The sequence below is a fragment of the Rhopilema esculentum genome, chromosome 11 (genome assembly GCF_057945365.1).
Source record: "Rhopilema esculentum isolate cy_ngs chromosome 11, ASM5794536v1, whole genome shotgun sequence".
Lineage (NCBI taxonomy): Eukaryota > Metazoa > Cnidaria > Scyphozoa > Rhizostomeae > Rhizostomatidae > Rhopilema > Rhopilema esculentum.
The window spans coordinates 15,094,903-15,114,961 of record NC_142825.1 but is presented as its reverse complement, the minus strand read 5'-3'; the positions used below and the strand labels follow the sequence as shown (position 1 = coordinate 15,114,961).

The 20,059-nt window shown below is 35.4% G+C and overlaps 2 protein-coding genes across 4 annotated transcripts in view; both read left to right on the top strand.

The window, feature by feature from the left end:
• LOC135693935 (choline transporter-like protein 4) overlaps positions 1 to 6,816 on the top strand; it is a 31,110-nt gene extending 24,294 nt beyond the window's left edge. For both annotated transcript variants that reach the window (XM_089111363.1, XM_065212525.2), the window contains 10 exons: positions 602 to 731; positions 1,275 to 1,321; positions 1,807 to 1,901; positions 2,319 to 2,361; positions 2,699 to 2,768; positions 3,926 to 3,999; positions 4,266 to 4,336; positions 4,710 to 4,774; positions 5,125 to 5,209; positions 5,505 to 6,816. In XM_089111363.1, the coding sequence (XP_088967489.1) occupies positions 602 to 731; positions 1,275 to 1,321; positions 1,807 to 1,901; positions 2,319 to 2,361; positions 2,699 to 2,768; positions 3,926 to 3,999; positions 4,266 to 4,336; positions 4,710 to 4,774; positions 5,125 to 5,209; positions 5,505 to 5,617 (793 nt within the window). In that variant the 3' untranslated portion in view covers positions 5,618 to 6,816. The remainder of the gene's footprint in view (positions 1 to 601; positions 732 to 1,274; positions 1,322 to 1,806; positions 1,902 to 2,318; positions 2,362 to 2,698; positions 2,769 to 3,925; positions 4,000 to 4,265; positions 4,337 to 4,709; positions 4,775 to 5,124; positions 5,210 to 5,504) is intronic.
• Positions 6,817 to 11,625: 4,809 nt separating this feature from the next.
• Positions 11,626 to 20,057, top strand: LOC135693941 (peptidyl-prolyl cis-trans isomerase-like 3). 2 transcript variants are annotated; one of them, XR_010517070.2, is made up of 8 exons: positions 11,626 to 11,785; positions 12,721 to 12,795; positions 13,402 to 13,454; positions 16,796 to 16,836; positions 17,188 to 17,255; positions 18,163 to 18,281; positions 18,745 to 18,931; positions 19,584 to 19,712. XR_010517070.2 is itself a non-coding variant. In XM_065212532.2 (7 exons), the coding sequence occupies exons 1-7, from the start codon at positions 11,783 to 11,785 to the stop codon at positions 19,708 to 19,710; spliced, it is 486 nt and encodes a 161-aa protein (XP_065068604.2). In that variant the 5' UTR covers positions 11,626 to 11,782; the 3' UTR covers positions 19,711 to 20,057. The 2 variants fall into 2 exon arrangements, 1 of the variants encoding a protein (XP_065068604.2); XM_065212532.2 differs by lacking the exon at positions 18,745 to 18,931 and having other exon boundaries at positions 19,584 to 20,057.
• Positions 20,058 to 20,059: the final 2 nt, after the last annotated feature.

Genomic DNA, 20,059 nt, shown 5'->3' with positions numbered 1-20,059 from the left:
ATGTTTACAATCAATGCAAAGACATTCACCTGTGCGCTTTTCCCAACATTCGATGAAAATCACTGTTTAAAATCGTCGACACCTTTGCTATTTCAATTTTTTTATTTATGCGGTCTCAAGTCTGTTGTCGTCTACTCTGTTATTTTCTGCCCTGGATGCTTTGTAAGCCCTCTGTACTTGGTCCGTATTTTATTAAGAGATTTCATTGTAAGCTGAACTTGGAATGAAAATGTTGACTCAGACAACGTAAATCATTTAAGCTTGCTTGTTATCATGGAAAGTCTAACTATTGAAATGTTCTTTGAAATGTTGTTTATCTCGCAAATATTTCAGTCATTTCATAATACTCGACACAGATATACTTTTGATCAAAAATAACTAACTGTTGCTAAAAAGTCTTAGACCCACCAGCTTTGCAAATTTTAGATAGCACCTTTGAATGTGATGGTCAGATTTGTCGTTATCCAGTCGGATGTAGCGGGATGAATTTTTTGAGAAATGGTCATAAAGCATACCTTGCCCTAAACTAAATTCGATTGGTCTTTTCTTAAAGTAAATACGATTGCTTTTTGTAAAGATCTACTCGTACTTTTCCTCACAGCAATCTCCTGCGGATGCAAGTCTTTCACCTCTTTGGATGGTTCTGGCTGATGAATTTCATTGTCGCCTTTGGACAGTGCGTTCTTGCAGGGGCGTTCGCCTCTTGGTACTGGGCATGGGATAAAAAAACTGTAAGAATATTTGCCTTGTTTTTCTTTAGTTAAGTTCATTCCTAATTTTGCCTTCTAGAGTTTTTAGTCCCAAAGTTTCAATGTTGCAAATATTTGTGCATTTAAGTGAATCCAGCTTCAAAAAAGGATAAAAATATCTTATTTCTAGTGCAAAAGTCGAACTTTTTGTTCCTTGTTGTATTCGGAGAGGCAAGATGTTAACTTGAAGTTGATCATTGCTTTTACCGTTGGCACTCAGACGCAAAATGAAATCTATGAACTCATTCTAATTAATATCTGCATATGCACCAATGTTCGGTGCAGCTGTTGGTTGTTGAAAGCCAATCATTAATAACATGACGTCAGAGAAGTTCGTTTGTGCGTGCATCTGGTATTTTCAATGAAATATAGTTTTTATGAAGTTTAGTATAAAGGATATTTGCTAATAAAAGGATGCTTATTTTGAAAACCTTTTTAAGTTAGATCATAGCGATTCCTCAATGTTTGCTAACTTTTTTACCAATCTTAGCCAAAATATTTAAGCAACACATATCGAAATTTTAGGATGTTCCAACACTGCCTCTTCTTGCATCAATGGGACGAACTCTGAGGTATTTTTTAAATTTTTCAGTGACAATAACATTCTAGAATAGGGACTTCCTCTAGCAACCTACCATTTTTGGAAACTTTTAAATGACCTTCAAAGAAAAAGTTGAACTTTGCATTTCCTGATGGTTAAGTGATTATACTCAGTAAACATTGATGTTTGAGATATTTGCAGTAATACAAAATAAACACATAATCTACGTATGTATGTAATAAAGATAGATGTTTTATCTCTCTGGCATATTGTGCTCGATGGCCTATTGGTAGAGCTGTACATGTTGTTATGTTAAGAGCAAGACAGCTGTAAGTTGTAACTAGAAGGTTTACGCTTAAGCCAAATGTTATATCAAATATTTAAAATTTCTTAACAAAGGAGGTAGTTTAACAGTGTACAGATGTTCTTTCAATTGCAGGCTGGAAATTATATCTTTCGTATTAAACTGCAGTCTAGTTAAACTAGAATAGGAATTTATTTGAACTATTGTTGTAGATACCACACCGGATCCCTTGCTTTTGGTTCATTGATCATTGCCATCATCCAGCTAATCAGAGCTGGACTGGAATACTTGGACCACAAATTAAATGGTATGTGTTGTTATGCTCCTGATCAGTAGAGGTAATGGCCTTGTCAAAGAAGCCAAAATTACGCCTTTTGGAAAAGTTCTGTGGAAACAGAAACGATACCATTCATATAAGCCAGCTAAGAAATACTTTTTTTGAGGATTACTTATGAGTCTTTTCAGAGCTTTTCTGCTCTTTAGATAACTTCTTGGTTGACTCGTTTATTCTTTTAGTCCATAGTGAAGTATGTGTTTTATTGACGGAAATTGGCGCCTCTTGCACCACACAGCTTAGAAATTCAAGGAGAAATAGTTGCCTTTTCTTCTTTGATTTCATGCTCATATAGCTTGATATCAAGCATAGCTTGATATGATAAAAACTGTTGTTCCCTTTTAAACCATTTTGCCGTTATCAACAACATCTTTTCAATTCTGTGCGCAGGACCTGGAACTCAGCCAGGACCAGTTACAAAGTTCCTTATCAAGTAAATGCATTTCTTTTTCTATCTCTGCTACAATATTTGAAATTTTCTTAAAAGAGTTGTTTATATTTGAAACTGTGTCATCGTGGTATTTTTGTAAATTTTGTCCTGTTTTTGGAATTCGTTTTTTTTAGTTGCCAAATCATTTACACCACCGGTGTACCGTTCTAAGCTCAAGGGGTGCGGGAAACCCTGCGTTTATGCGCTAGATCCTTGATTCCATATTGTCCTATGGTGGACTTCCATAGAAAAGTATTTTGCCTTCTCATTTTCAATGTTAATTGTTTTTCGATACAAGAAAACTTTTTTCTCGTTCATAACTTTCTTAACTTCTTCCCAGGTGTCTCAAGTGCTGTTTCTGGTGCTTTGAAAAGTTCATCAAATTCTTGAACAAGAATGCTTATATCGAGGTTTGTCATTGGTCCTTATTTCATTTTACTTCAATTCCATTTTAATGAAAAAATTTATTAGGTGAAGTTTACCAGCTACAGATTTGATTATGTTATTTCTCTATTACTACTAAGCTTCCCATGTCGAGTAGTGTCCTGGTTCTTCCTCTCGATGAGGGTAAACGGTTTTTTACAATTAGAGATAATTAAGAATTTTTTTAAAAACGATCTGGACGATTTTGATTAATCAAGAGAAAATACTTGTTACTGTATGTTAAAAACCCTAACAGTATTTAAATGTTGTAGATGTAATGCTTTCGTATACGAACTGAATTATTGACGTATTCCATCGGTCATTATGCATCAAAAAAATCCAGTGAGACTGCTTGGTTGTTTTCAAGCTTATTTCAAAGGTTAAATGATGTTTCAATGAATATTAACCACAGTTAATTTGACGAGGGGCTTTTGACCTTCAACTAATTTGCATGGGTTTGTTATTGTTTGGAATCCGATACCCTCTTGTTCCACGCGTTTTTCCATGTATCCGCTCTGCTAGTTTATCTGCAATACGGGGGAGTCTATTGCCCTCCTGAAGACTTTTTTGTAATACAAGGGCAAGGTTTGTTGCTCGTAGTGTTTTCATTCCCTTTGCATAACCTAGAAGTATTTAAGTTTGGCATAGAGCGAGTCTCAAGCTTCAATATAACTGCGCTTTTTATACTTCCCAGCCCTCCTTTCCTCATTTTGTTTCTTTATGTAGAAATCGCTTTTCTGTATAGCTTTGCACTTTGAGTTTCTTTTTACGTAATCGTTAAAACCTCTCATACCTTTAGGCATCCTGTATGCTGTTTGGCGTTTTTGTTGCTATTAGGGAGGACTGGTACATCGGCTCATAGTTGGCAAAAAGCTTTTCTTCTCCATTCCCTCTCCATTATCAATCAAATTTTGGATTTATTTTGTAACTTCCCTTAGTAACCACTTCCTGTTAGAAGTTTGGTTGTGCGATTTGCACCGATGCACCACCGGCCTTACTCGCTCTCGATGATGTGGGAACGTAACTTCATGACTGAATTCTTGATGTCCATGGCATGTTTTTCTGAAGGGGGGTTTTTGCCCTTAGTTTATATTGGTATTTGATTCCCAAGTTAAACAATTAAGTTGCATATATCTCGCTTTAGATTGCGGTATATGGAAAAAACTTCTGCACGTCTGCAAAGAACGCATTCCTGTTGCTTATGCGAAATGTGATCAGGTAATACCTTGCGTATATTGATGAAAATGACTTGAAATTTCACTTTGGCGAAAGATGTCTTGAAGTCCTGCATTTCTTGACCTTTTTCTTCTAGTTAATTTTATAATGTATATGCGTGCCAAAATAAAATTTAATGACTTCCTTTCTTCGAACTTGACACGAATTTAGCTTTATACCTGAGCCTAACTAAATGTCTTTTTCGTTTCCTTCCTTGAATTGAGCTCAATTTAATCTTTTCATTTATTGAGACTGTATTTCTTCTTTAGAGTCGTTGTGTTGGACAAAGTCACCGACTTCTTGCTATTTATTGGCAAACTGACAGTTGTCATGGGAATAGGTGAGTTTTTTGTTGTCGTTTGTTTTTTGACTTTCTTTCTTTGCTTTCTTTTTTTTCCTTTTCTTTGTTCATTTTAGCCTTTTTTGTTTTTTTTGTTTAACGCTTCGATATTGACAAAATATGTTTTTTTGGGTGGTGAAATTTGTTACTTATCTTGGTCTGCAATTAATTTGGCCTAATGTCAAATTTTGTGTATGAATTTGAATTTGCCGACTTTTGGATTTCTTTTTGATTCATCCATAGTTTTTCCTCTGTATCTTTATTCGCAATGCTTATTAAGGTTGCAATCTGACCTGTCACAATAGCTGGTCGTTTTTAACAACTCTCTTCAATCCCGACTTCTCTTCATTTTCAACTTTCATTTGGATTTCAGCTGTTGGCAGCTTCTACTGGTTCAAAGACCGAAAAGATTTAAACTACTACCTTGCCCCAGTGATGGTATGCTTCAACTTCACTCATTTCATTTTAATACGCCTCATTTATACAGAAAATGAATTACTTTACTTCATTCCATATTGTCTATCTTTTTTACAAACTGTTGAATTAGCGTCCAGATAGATCCAGGGAATCATTGCCAAATAGCTCTTAAAAATGACTAATGCAAAGTATTCCAGAAAATACGAATATTTCCCAGTGAACCATAGCCAGGAAGTTTACAAACTGAATATTTTCATCTGGTTGATAGCATATAGTGTATAAGTCTTCTACTATCAAGAGAATTTAATCTAGAGTGATAGTGAGATTTTTACAATGTCAGATACTTTACTCAGTAATTTATTATGCCGTAGATCATCACCGTTGGCGCCTACATGATCGTTTCAGCCTTCTTCAGTGTTTACGAAATGTCCATTGACACGATATTCCTGTGTTTCCGTGAGTACTGGCTTTCATTTGTTTTGAAGAAATCGATTGGATTTGATATTGTTGTACATAATTCTTACATTTTGATGCAAATGTAACATTTCAGAAAAGAGATGATGATTGAAGAATGTACAGGTTTTGTTTTTTGACATTTTTGACTGTATACTGCATGTGTATGAATAGTAGCCCCTAGATTTTTGACACATATTATTAGATGGAGGTCATTTCCATCCCTTGATCCCCACTCCCGAATAGTTTCTGGATTTTTCGACTTTTGGCTAGTTATTGAATGTTTCATACCTTTCAGTTGAAGACAGCGAGCGTCACGATGGCTCACCAGAAAAGCCGTACTATATGTCAAAATCTTTAAAGAAAATTCTTGGAAAGAAGAATAAAAAGAGCGATGATGATGATGATTGAACTTGTTGAGTAGGCGGATGTAAATGGCGGCGATTAACTCTGCAATTCCTTTCCCTTTCAAAGTATACATTACATTATACTAATGTTTTATGTTTGGTGTGATGTAATATTTCAGTCAGTTTTGCACTATAACGTGTTTAGTCTTTCCTAAGACAGGTATTTCTACAATTTCATCGTATATCAGATAACTTACGGCTTATGACTGTTTAGAAAATTAAAGTTAGAGCAACATTGGGTCACTAATGAAATACCTTCTACACTAGAAATGAGTAATGTAAATACACTGTGTATATTTACATTACCAAGCAATTGCATTACCCAAACCTGCAGTTGTTTGCATGTTGAAGGAGAATTTCACGACTTTTCTCATATTTAGACTGTAAAATGCTTGAGCTTGATGTTTTCGCCAATGATTTGAAAATTCGCCTAATTCAACTTTTGCTTTTGTCAAGTTTATTTATCGTAATGCAAATTTTTTCAAATACTGACATTTGCGGCCATGATTAACTAAAGTACGCTCGACAATTGGCACTTTTTACTTTTCAAGACCTCTTCATACAATGCACATTGACAGTTTAACCCTTATCCTTTCTGTGAGTATTCTCTACAAAGAATACTGTGTATATGATACCTTTGTTTGCCACAGTAAATAATTTGATGTACTTTTGCCACAGTAAATGATCAGTGCCATTCTAACTTAAGAGAATCTAGATAATAAGTGCCAATCTATAAAGATTTAGATAAAAAGTTAGTTATGCCCAGCACTTTGTTCACGTTCATGATCCGTAGCTGTCTGGATGTAGAAAAGCGGTAATGATTCGAAGCACGTGCTTTCTACCTCTTTTTAAAAACGAGGCAAGAAACGTTTAAGTGAGTCGACAGAAAGTACAAATACGAAAAATTAAATTATCAAAAATAATTTTCTATTATTGTGCCCAAGCAAATAGGGGGGACTTTTACTACCTAACTAGTAATGGGTCTACTTTGCCTGTTGTGTGGCTTTTTCATTTTTCTCAAAGGTTATGTGATCTGGCACTTCAGGTATTAAGAGGTTTTTAAGCACTGAACATTTAAACTTGTTTCCTTGTTTTTATGGGTTTATTGATTATTAAATCTAAGAAGTTGTAATATTGTAAAGTTGGTATGAAATTATTAATCAGTGATGCTAATATTAATGTCCTTATTTTGAGTAAATGGCATTTGTTGTATTAATTCTCTCTTCAATACTGTTCCATTGTGGTCAGTGATGGAACAGTGTCATGTGCGTTTCAGTACTTTTACAACGGGTATCCGTTAGGCGTAAAAACCTCGCGGGTCCCGTTCAGCTGCACTCATTTCTACAAGTAAATGACTAGAGGTCAGAATAAAATGTGTTAGTGACTAAATCTTTGACTTGTTTTGTTGGAATTTTATCATTGTCTGCTGCCTTTTCATGCGTTAGGTGTTGAATGAAAATCTGCATATTTTCCTCGGAAACAGGCTTCAGAATTGTTCCAGGGTTTTGTACCTTCCTTTCCTTTCAATTTCCAATCACTCCAATCCTCATAATATTCGCCTTAAAGATATCCTTTGGCTGGCTTGTTTGAAGATGTGTATTTTATTTCCTTTTTCATGACTTTGTGCAATTTGTTCAATTTTATATTCAAATTTAATCGTGCTTAACTTTCTCTAGTTTGCACATTAGTGAATTTTTTAAGTTGCAATGGATATGACCTATGAGTGTGAGCCCCCTTCCTTTTTATCAATTTTGCTTAAATTGTATTGAATCTTTAAAGGGCTCGTCATAGGTTCGGGTCTGGTACCAGTATGCAATTATAAAATGCTTCATGAAGTTGCAACTGTAATTATCTTTTACAACTTAATCTTATTTTAAATTTTTTAGTGATAGCAGCTGGCTTGCAAAGGTGAGCCCTTTTAAGCTTTAAGGATGAATAACTTAATAATGTTTTCATTCGATCTGTTCCTGCTCCTGTTAATTTTTATAAAATTTTACAAATCTAGACACTTTAGACCATTTAACTGTCTAAAGACGAAGACACTCACTGAATCTAGACACTGAATAAAATGCTAATCACCATTGAACTTACCACTGATAGACGCGATAAGCAGAGACGAGCTTCGATCTTAAGCAAGGGCAACAGTCTGAAAAAAACTTGCGATACAGGAGAACTGTAATGGAAACTACTACAATCTACTATTTGTTCACATTAAGAATTATAGCAAGCCTTTAAATAAAGTGCAGTTAAATGTGTTTTTTCCTTGTATGTCAAAAAGTATCAAAAAGGTAGTTAGGAAAATTACAGTTTACCGGTCTGTCAAAATGCCGGCTGGATGCCGTACAGGCAAGGGTGTACGCTATTAAAAGCTAGTTAGATTATTAACAAGCTGTTCTTCACTATATTTGTCGAATTGAGGTACCACCTGTTGGCAGAAACTACAAAATATCTAAGACATCATCATAGAAGGACACGGTCCAAAACGCTTAATGTTCATCTTACGGCAGACTTTCTGAATACTGCCATTAGAGTACGTTACATTTCTCGACACCATTTCATTTTCATTCAAATCTGATGATTTGATTTTCACAGTGCTACAGAATTGTCTTGTCGAATAGGCTTTTTAAATGAATTGAAATTCAAAAACCCTACTTTTCGTATTTTTACTCACTGCAAGATTCACAGTTTCCGACAGACAGCATATCCTGCGCTTTTTCCTTCTTACACAAGATTTTATTGCTTGCAAAGCATTTGAAATTATGATTTAAAGGCAGACTTGAAAGTATTCGGTGGGTTTCCCTTCATCCATCTAATGGCCTGAAATCTTGTTAATTGATACATCTACCGCCAGCTAGCTGATTCATATTCGCACGTTTAACCTTATATAAGTGGATTATTAGTTTTAGTTGGTGCATAGACAATATAAATCGAGCGCATGGTTGTTTGGCAATTTCCACCCTATGCCTCACGTTGGTTGTAGCAAGGTTGGTTGCTTGCTACAGCCTCTGCAACGGAGAGTAGTGACGATATGAATCAATCTAATACTGGCGGAAGGAAAATTGGTAATGGAGTTCTCTTATACTTGAGATAGTGCCTTGTGCTAAAAAATTTGGCGCTTCTCAGAAAAAATACCGAAACATCTGCCTGGAACACGGCGGTCAGGGCATTTCAAAATCACAATTTCCGTGAATAATAATTTTGAGGACGATATTGTAGTACGTAAACACGCACTGATTTACTGAGTAGTGCATTAATCAGTCCGTCGAAGTAGGGATGTTTTTTATGTTAAAACCCGTATTTCTTTGGTGAGCCTACATAATTATAGAATATTGCAAAACAAGCTCTGAAAATTAACTTGGATTGAATACAATGGTGTCTAAAAGGCGAAGACAGTAAGTTGGGCAAAGGATTGGTGGGTGCATCAGTTAAAAAAGGATTAAAACTATTGGATGTTAATTTTTGTAAATTGCATGCTGTTGGACATTCTATAGCCAACAAACATAGTCGTGAAGCAGTTTCAATCTTCCTGTCAAAATCTTGTCACAGCACTGTCTATAGTTAAATCAGTGAGAGAGGTGCTTAAGCCATGATGTGTACTCTCGACTGAATACGTGAAAATGCTTGTTACTATCTGAAAAAGCGAAGCGTTAAAATGGGGTGAGCTATGGCCTATAGAAAGTTTGCTAACAGATTACTGTTATTCTGGCTCATTTCATAAAGTTATGAACTGAGACCAAATTACAGTGTTTTGATTGGGCCAGAGCTTGTGCACATCTGGTCATATCTCAGCCAATTCGTAGTACCTTTAACTGATTTTGCAGATTTAGAGGTATTTCATGATTCTCTTTCAGGTTATGGAAAAAATTTCAAAAATTCCAAAAATAGATTTTTTCACGTCATCACTTGACAACTCTATTCAATGTTGAATGAAGAATGCATGATTTTGAAGCAAAAATAATAGAACTACAAATCAGCATTGATTTGGGGGGAGGGGGATTCAAATTTACAGGGGCAACGTAAAGTGAAAATCTGCAATAATTTCATCTTGAATCATTTTGAATCATTTTGACCGGGATTAAAGCGAGCTCGGGAAGATAGATTTAGCAACTGTATAATGAAAGCGCTCCGATAGCCGCAAATTTTATTAATTTTTATAAGTTGCAGTTACTGCTGGCTTCAGATCAACACATAAGGACTTTAATGAGTGCTTTTTTACATTAACAAGGGTAGATTCCCCTCAAAGACATTCTTTGCAAGCAAAGAAAGAGTGCAATATTGCATGACTGGCGGTTGATAGTAAGATTTTGATGGAATACATAAAATTTGCCATTTTTCTTGCTGAAGAATTTTACAACTTTTCTGCTTCTTTGCTTCCATTAACCCACCCCCTAAACCCTACAAACAATTTTTCTTAAACTTCACCTGCATTGGTCATGGGGAGTTTCCACCAAGGGACGTCGGAGAAAGGGGCGCGGAGGTCAACCGCCCCTGTCGCCTTTTGATAGGAGGGGCAAGAGGGGCCAGAGTGCCCTTTTCATTAATGTGCCCTTGAAGCCAGCCAATTGTAATAATCAGAGCGCTTCATATGAAATTCTGATTATAGTGCTTAATTCATGACGGCATTTCTCAAAACTTGTAATATATATCCTTATGCCAAAAGTTAGCCAATTTTCAAAATACCTGCAGATAATCGAAATAAAATGGTGGGTAGTCGAAGGAGTCAAAAGAAGCTGGGAGTTATCTTTCAAAGGCCATTTTACTCAAGAATGCCCTCCTTGCCCTTTGGTCGCTCCGGCGTCCCTGTTGCCACTCCTAATCCCCTGGCTTGGCTACGGGCTTGGTTAATGTTAGTGATATTTGTTTGCTATTCCTCACCTTTTACTTGTACAAATTTTACAAGAACATTCGCAATGCTGGATAGTATTTTGTGCTCATGGGGCTTTTATTTTAGAATACAATGAAAAGGAGTGTCATTTTTCATAGAGTTTCTTTTCCCTTTGTTGAATTAAGGGGCATTTCTGGGCTCGGCATAGCATGGGTGTCACTTTGCTTGGCGAAGCCTTATTGCAAAAGTTAAACCCAGCCACCCTCATTTGGTTTCCATATACAAAAATCTGCTTTTTCTGTACAACTTTAACAGTCTTAGTATCTGTTTCTAACATTGTGGAAGCTTATCCAGGCCCGTCGAAACTGGGGGCTGGAGCCCCCCCCAATAATTGCCAAAATGTAGTATGTTTCCTTTATAACAGCAGCGTACTGAATGAGAAGGAATACAATGGGCAGCCCCCCAATATGAATTTCTTTCCGACGGCACTGTTATCATCGTGCATCTTTTATGCTCTTAATATTTTCTAGCTTTTGCTCCGATTAACCAAATCGCTCTCGATAATATGGAACGTAGCCTCACAACTGACTTCCTGATGTCAATGGCATGTTTTTCTAAGGGAGTATTCTTGTCCTAGAAATTGCATTGTAACTTCTGTCCCGGATTAGAAAATGAAAATCTACTGTTGTACTGTAAAACTTTAAATTCCTGAAAGAGCACTAAGAGAAGGCAACATCAGGGTTGCCAGATGCTGGGAATAGTTAGCGGCCAAATACTTTACGGTTGACGGCCAAATTTGGCCAGCCAAACAAAATATAAAAAATTGCTACGTTTTGCTAATTCTTTGGAGCTATAGTGTAATCAAAAAGGGCTTTGTTTGTTACAAAATCTCCCACTTGCTTTCAATTTCAATTTCAATTTTCTGCTATCTTTTACTTTGTTTCTTGCTTCGTTATTTGTAATTTTGAGATTATTTCAACAAAATGTTGAATATTGCCTGTGCTTAAGTTGTCCTTTTCTTTGTATTTTTGTGGCTTTCAACAAGCGGCCAAAATTCCGCCAACTTTCGCTTTTTCGGCAAATTAATTTTCAACGGCCAACAGCTTTGAAAAAAGGCCAGAATGGAGGAATTTGGCCGTCAACATCTCTATGGAAGATATGTGACAGCAGCAACAACATCTTTAAAGATAATGGAAAATGAATAAACCAACAACACCAACAGCATTTACCGCTAGGGTAATGGCGAATGCATGTGTCACTGAGAAATATTCGTTACAGAATTTATAGTTGTGCAGCAATCCGGGAAGGATTCATGAAACTTTAGCCGTGGTTTCAGCAACAGATATGGTAAGTTATTAATTTTTTGGACTTCACACTTGAGCCCAAACTGCTAGGAGTCGAGGAGTAAACAAACTACTATGCGTTATATTTTATCCTGATTCCTGAATTTGGATTGGATGCATGTCAAAGGCAAGTAGACCAAGATAGGATAGGGCAGGGCATTTTTTTATTTAACATATTCAGTGGTGGGGGACTGCCTCACCAGGCCCTATGAGTTCCCCCACCACTGAAAAGCACAATTCTGCTTTTAACCCAGATACCAAAAGTCCACTTTGTTGGGCCCTTTCATGCAATAGCAATAGCAAAAGAGAATAGATATAATGCAAATGTGCTAGCAAAAGAACATAATATTACATCTTCTATCATCATGATGTTTTTTGTGAAATAGCTCCACTACTGCAACTACAAACAGTTGAACAAGCTCTGCCTTCAGTAGAGAGGACATTCTGATTTTTCACTGAATATGTTTAAATCAGGGACGTAGGAAGCTTTGTTAGCCTTACTAATTGCTTCCTTAAACTATCACGTATCACCGCTGAATTTCCTATTCAACACTCTTTCGAAGCTCTCGATATGAAGCTCTCTATCTTCCAAAGCTCTCAAAGGATGCTCTCGTGGACATTTTATTTAGAGGTGCGAAATAGAGCGCCTAGAGTTTCTTAGGGGCTCTTTTTATGGAGCACCTTCATTTTGCTTAGAGCAAGGCCTGAAACAACCCAGCCAATCCTTGCAACAAGCCAGGATTTGTAGCATTAATTGAAACATATAACAGTCTTAAGCACCTGTCCATAAATCCCATACAATTTCTTGAGGTGAGCGTGGGTCTTTTTGAAAAATGCCCCACAGCTCAAAACCCTTAAAAATGCCCTGGGATAGGGCATTATGCCTGGTTTGTTTGTTCCACTTTAAAATAGTCTTGTGAACTGTTTACTTATTTATAGGCAGTGACTTTACATACAGATCTTGGCGATCTCAAGATTGAGCTTTTTTGTGATGAAACTCCCAAAACATGTGAGGTAAGAGTTTTATATGGGTACATGGTAACTATATAAGTTGTGTGTGATACTTCATCCGTATAGGCTCTTCTTTCCTATTTGTTGAATCTTTCCTTCTCTTAGCTTGGCTGAATTTCTTTTTCAGCCACTTGCTAACAAGTAGATGCTTGAAACATCATGTTTTTAACAATATCACAACTTCATTTATTTGATTTTGGGACTTATTTTATTCGCTCATTATATTACTGTTACAGGGTAATTATATAGGCCTTTTTATCAAAGGCATTACCACCAGTATAAGGGCCTTATAAAGATTAATCTGTTGAAAAAGTTAAGTCCGTTGATTGAGTCTGATAAATTCATCTTATAAATTCAGTCTTTTGTGAAGTCAATGCTTAAGATTTCTGTATTTATTTTTGGTGAAAGAACCTATATTGTATCTAGGATCAGTGCAATGAATGTAATTGTGGTGATTCTAATTTTCAGCTGATTTTCTCTTCGAGACAGGGTTTGTAGGTACCAATTGGTTTTGCATTTGTGCCAAATATACAAACGGTCTTCCAAATTATTATTGTTTTAAATTTAGGTTTGATGAAAATGAATTTACACTTGTATGTTCTTTTTCAGAACTTTTTAGCTCTTTGTGCAAGTAACTATTATGATGGATGCCTTTTTCACAGGTAAGTGCTACTTTCAATTATCTTATGCAAGCTGATTCAGCAATAGCAATTAAGATGCCAGATTAGTGAAATATCATAATATTGTTTTCACTAGCTTATCTTGTTCATGTCCTCTTCTTGTTCCATTTTCTCAACCCTGAACTACATTATTGATTATTCATTATTGACAGCTTCTCAATAATTAATCCTCCATTCACAATCATATTTCCAAAACTGGACACATATCTTCTGTTGAAGATTTTTCTATTCTCTCCAAAACAAACAACTCCTTTGATCTACTTTTTCATGAAAGCCTCCTCATACACTGGGACAGACCTTCGCTTAATTCCCAACAGTCCTCTTTTCCTATGATCTTTTTCTGACTTTCTTTCCCGCATTGTTTTCTTTGTTTGGCCTTTATTCCTTGTTTAATCTCTAGGTTGCTGGTTTATTCCTTGTGTCTTCTCTTGCATCCTGATTGCTCCTCCAGCATACTTCTTTATCACATGATTTATGACCCCCCTCATTTAGCTGTTTCTTTTTAAGTTGATTTTTTCTTGCCTGTAATTATACTGAAGATGACTCTAGCCACAGTCAAAAACATTTAATTTAATTTAATGGACTTGTCATAATGAAATTGCCTAAATTGGAACTGTCTTAATGTCTTAATGGATTTGTCTTAATTGGAATTGTCCATGACGTAACAAGAAGTTGACGAATACATGATGTCTTTTTTCTTCATCGTCGTCCTGGTTATTAAAAACATGTAATAGGAAAAAACTTATGTTCAGGCTTTTCTCATTTTCACAAGGAATCGTGGGAGGAGACATGGTGTTATAAAGCTGTTGTTTCTATAAGACTGCACACTCCAAGATCAGGCTGAACACCCTAAAAACACCCCAAGAACACCCCAAGAACACCTCAAGAACACCCTAAGAACAAACTATTCAGTGGCTGAATACCCTTTAAAACATCAAAAGCGCAGTGGCGTAGCGTCTATGTATGCTACGCTTGCGGCCCAAGCGTAAAAATTTATAGACAAATTCTAAAATTCTTGCAACACTTTCAATGCATAACAATTTCCGCAATAAACGGCTTCTCTTTCTTGTCATGAGCAGCATGCAGTGAACTCTAGCGCCAACAGGCCAATTGGCCCCAATTGGCTATTTTTCCAAGTAAACAGATCGCTAAAAATTATGAAATTCGAAAAATCTGAAAAACTGAAGCCCCTCCACATCACTCTTTTTGCCTGTCCAAGATAAGAGAAACATGTGATGCTCCAGTGCAGCTTCAGTGCAACTCGAAAGAAGCTTCTGAGAGAAGTGAGAATTTTCCGGACTGGAGCTTGCGGTCGGCCTGAGCGCAAGCCTTCCCAAATATTTGATAATCCACAACATTTTTCTACCTATAAGCTGCTTTTTGCGAATACTCTTTGCGTGATACATCATTTCAAATCCAATTATTTTCCTTTCTTTACTTTGTGACTGTTGAAAAGAGAAAAAGTTTCGTCAAAGTGGGGTCAGAGTCTATTTGTCATGATCCGCATTCCGTAATTCAAGTCAAAAGGCTTGCCAGTATAGTCAGAATTTACGGACCAGGGCATGCGGTAGACCTGAGCGCAAGCCTTGCTAAATACATGATGATTTGCCAGGACTAACTTTCTGAAACTTTACACATGGAAGCATCTTCAATTCTAACAACTCTCACAGCTCACTATTTTCATCTTAGTTAACTATGAGAGTAAAAAATGAGCAGAAACTGTTGCTCCTGTTCGCTTAGGCTCTGCAGTGTGTTAACAATTTCGCAATGTGGAGAGCTCCTTCTTGCGGGAATCCCCAGCTTCATTATAGCATAAAAAATTCTTACATTAGGTGGGCATTAGGTGATGCCTTTTCTTGAGGAATATGAATAAGAATAAAATCTTTTGCAAAGCAGTTTTAGCACTAGGAGTTATTCTGAAAAGTCTTGCTAAACAATTGAGCTTTTTTCAAAAACTTTCGCATGGGTGATAATTTTTCCCTTGGCCCCTCTTCACTTTCCAACCTCTGTCGGAGCCTCTGATGCTAAGAATAGACACCTTGATTGATTAGAATTAGAGTACAAATGATTTTTTACTTTGAAAATCAAAATTTGCTATCACGATTATCATTAATTACCGCTTGTATTTTTTAGAAACTGAAATTACCATTACATTTATTCAACATAGCCGTATATTTTATGTAACCGCATGCCTTAGTTCTGCGCTCATGCTACGCCACTGCAAAAGCGGCATATTATTCGAAAAATAATTTGGTCAATCAATCAAAATTGATTTTGTGGCAGGAAAGCGCCTGATAAGTCTTATGCTGTTGGTGTTGTTACAACCAACTGATGTTTTGCATGCTAAATGTGTCAACGGGGGTTTATACATGCAGAGCAAATTTGAGTTTGACTCCCTTTGTGCATTCATGCAATTTCTCATTGTTTTGAAAATCTTTCACATCCAGTGTCCCTGGCAAAATTTAAAATTCCAATTCATTTTATATTCAGAAACATTTGTTCAAGATATTTGCACTTTTAAACCCTATTTTGAAATCTACAGAAAGCAAAATTTCCAGACCAACTTTTCCTGTTTGAGATAGTCTTATGCTCTTTCCAAATCTTATACTTACATTCACACTTATACTTTTAATTGTACTTTGTTTATAAACTTTCATACCATAAAGATACAGAGTAGAGGCTCTTGGAATGTTAAAAGCATCTTTTTTGACGCCACCTTTGCATAAAATGAGTGAATATACCACCTTAATTTAGCTCTCCAGACATGCTGTTCTGTGTGAAAAGTCTCCATGAAGTCAGTACCTATTGAGTAAAAAGCAACCTGTATGGTTTTGCCTCTAAGATTTTGGTAATATGTTGCTATCTCTGTATTAAATATCGACAATGAAATTTTGTTACAATGAAAAATTCTGAAAAGTTGTCCGAAATTCTTTTTCGATGAAGTTTATCCACTGAAAATTTATCTTGAGGGGTCAATGTTGCTAAGTATTTTATGTTGCTAAGGTATACATACTAAAGGGTTTTCATTACCTTGTTTTTAAGTAGATAGAAATGATGAGCTGGAACAGTGAAAAATGAAGAAGCAGTCTCTAATATGCAGTGGAATTATATTCTCATTTGGAAATAGATTGAAATTTAAAGACCTAAAATTATATTTCACCCTAGCAAACAGAGTACATCAGTGCAATTTTTAGTTGATATTTCTGAGGTTGATATGACCATCAATTTAATTTTTGATAGGTTTTGATTTTCCATTAGCTTTTTTACAAGTTTTTGACAATGCAAAAAGCAATTAAATCTGTATTATGTATTTTCCTCACCAGGAATATTAAAGGGTTCATGATTCAAACTGGAGATCCTTCAGGTTACATTGATTTATAACTTTTTTATTTTCAAATTTTCAGATTAATTCTTCTATTTAATTTGTAAAACGTTTGCCCAAATTTTTGAAAATTGTTTTGCATTTTGCATTTTTGACAATGCCCCTCTAGAATGTTCTGTTATTAGCTTACATTATGGTTATAATTTTGTAAACTAAATTTCTTTTCCATTGTGAACAGGGCTATCATTTCCAATGCTGTATTCCACTATGATTTCCTCAAAACACGGATATAGCTCAAAGAAACTTTAAATAAAGAGAAAAGGATCATGATTTTTGTTAGAAAATACTTTGGTTTAAATTGAGTATCAATGTTAACCCATTATATTAAAACAGGAACTGGTAAAGGTGGAAAGAGTATTTGGGGGAAGAAATATGAAGATGAAATTATTCCACACTTGAAGGTAGATAAATCGTTTCTAGAAATAATTTACATTAATTCATTGGATTTCAATTTGTTCCCTGTAATCTAAGGGTCCTATTATTTCTTTACTTTTCATTATTTAGTTGATTTTTGCATTCAAAACAATTGTCAGAATTGTGATACCACTTTGAAATTAAGATGCCCAGAACCTGAGACTTCAAGGCAGATTGTTCTATTTATTTCTTAGATCTTTTCCACAGATGTATCAATAGACGTCACACGAATTTCAATTTTTCAATGACTTTTGATGGTGATTGTGAAAAATCTGAACAGCGAAATGCTTTTCACTTTACTTCATTTTTAAATAGTGTGGGTATAGGGAATATGGCTTTGAAAGAAGCAAACATTTCACAACATACTTTGTGTATTATCAAGTTCTGTGCCGCCAAAAATTTTATAAGAATGCTTAGACAGAGATTCTGTTAACCAACTGGTTCATTTAAATGTGAATTTTTTCAACAGCTAAAAACTTTGGTTTCAACCATCACATGGTTATTGCAATAAGTTATTGCAATAGGATAATGTATAAAGATATTGCAATAAGATGATGTATGGAATAAGATATGGCCCAAGACGAAATCTTTACATCTTGTCAAAATAATAATGATTTCAGATATAAGCCATAGTCCAAAATTTGCTAGGTTTAAAGGACGAAGCAATTTATTAATCAGTTTCTGGTAAAGTAAAATATTCTTGGCTTATTGTTTGTCGTTGCACACATATTGCATTGTTTTAAGATGTGTTTGAAGAACTAAACTTTTAGCATTGATTCACAGCATTTGCTGTAGATAACATTCAGAGCCCTATTTAATTGTGAAAACCCTAATGCATAACCGCATCTTGGATGCATTGTTGTAAGATGTGTTTGAATGTTTTTATTTCTTCAGCATAACGCAAGAGGCATTATTTCAATGGCCAATAGTGGTCCAAACACAAATGGTTCACAGTTCTTTATTGTGTATGCCAAACAGCCACATCTTGATATGAAATACACAGTATTCGCCAGGTAAGTCAGACAACATTCTTAATCCTTTTCTTGTTAATATTTCTTAAGCAAACAGTTGCAACTTCCATTATGTTATGTGCACCAAAAGCGTGTACAGTTCTGCCTTTTTCTGCATCGAGCACTTTATGACAGACAGTAATTTTCATTTTTTAAAGATGGTATAACTTTTATTTAGGAAAACTTGCTTCATTCCTGATTTCTGTCAAATGGATCCACTATTGATTATCTGAGAAGCATACAAAAAGTGTACGAGATGAATTTAACATAACAAAATTATTGAGGATGATTTTTAAAGGAAGTTTTCTAGTTATGTCACAAGACTGTAGAAATTGAAACATTTTAATGCGCCCGTAAAATTGAAGTCTTCCATGGTTCCCTTTCCACAGTTTTCTAAGCCTGGGAGAGGGTGAGTTTAGACTCCCGTTTTTTAACATGCTCTCTGATTCGTGCATTTGATTTTAAGAATGCTGATCAAGGATACGGAGCCTTATCAAAAATAGAGTTACGTGGTAAAATGAATTTTGCCTGGTTGTAATTCCTCCGTGTATCTAATGCCCAGTATATCATCCGCTACCAGTTCAAACGTTAGGCTACGAAGCAATGCCTCGGCGAATAACTAATTTTCTGCAACGTTGATCATTTTTATACAGGTGCTTTATAGTTTACCTATTAGAATTCATGTCTAGCTACTTGCCTTTTATATTTCTAATCTCTTTCGATGCGCATTTATCCCAACGGCAAAACAGACAAACGTCATTTTATTAAAACTTTTTGACGCTTATGTTTTCTCTCAGGCAACAACCTATTGCATCGAGCCTTATGGACATGACTTGCAATATTGTCACCTTTCAGTTTTAGATTTGTATTTGTAGTGCCACGTTGATTGTCGAGTTTATGCTTTTGTCAATATCTTTGTTGCTCGTGAGAATTACTTATTTTGTTTATCGTATTTTCTTTGTTGCTCTTAAGAATTACTTATTTTGATTTTCGTATCATCTTTGTTGCTCGTAAGAATTACTTATTTTGATTTTCGTATCATCTTTGTTGCTCTTAAGAATTACTTATTTTGATTTTCGTATCATCTTTGTTGCTCTTAAGAATTACTTATTTTGATTTTCGTATCATCTTTGTTGCTCTTAAGAATTACTTATTTTGATTTTCGTATCATCTTTGTTGCTCTTAAGAATTACTTATTTTGATTTTCGTATCATCTTTGTTGCTCTTAAGAATTACTTATTTTGATTTTCGTATCATCTTTGTTGCTCTTAAGAATTACTTATTTTGATTTTCGTATCATTACAGGCTTATCGATGGTTTTGATGTTCTGGATGAATTCGAGAAAATCCCTACGAACGAAAAGAACTATCGCCCCATAGAAGAGCTGAGAATTAAAAGCATCACAATTCATGCCAACCCACTTGCAGATTGACAATGCTAAGACGAAATCATCTTTATCTTTTACTGCCTTTTGCGGTTCTTATTCCAAATGGATCAATTCCGTGATTCTGCAGACTGTCATTTGCTCTATCAAAAAGAGCAGCATACAAAGCCAAATCCAGAAGGATTTTTATATCTTTCCGAGAATGACCTGAGAATGAGAGTGACAATCTGAGAGTCATGTTATGGCAAACATAGTGATACCGCGAATTCTGTTAAGTGAAGAGGCTTTGACAACTTATACAACTCAGTAAAACTGAAATCTTAATGATTATAATGCTATTTTGTTTCAATTAGGATTCTTATAGTAGTGCAAGTCTTAGAACAATTACCGTTATATT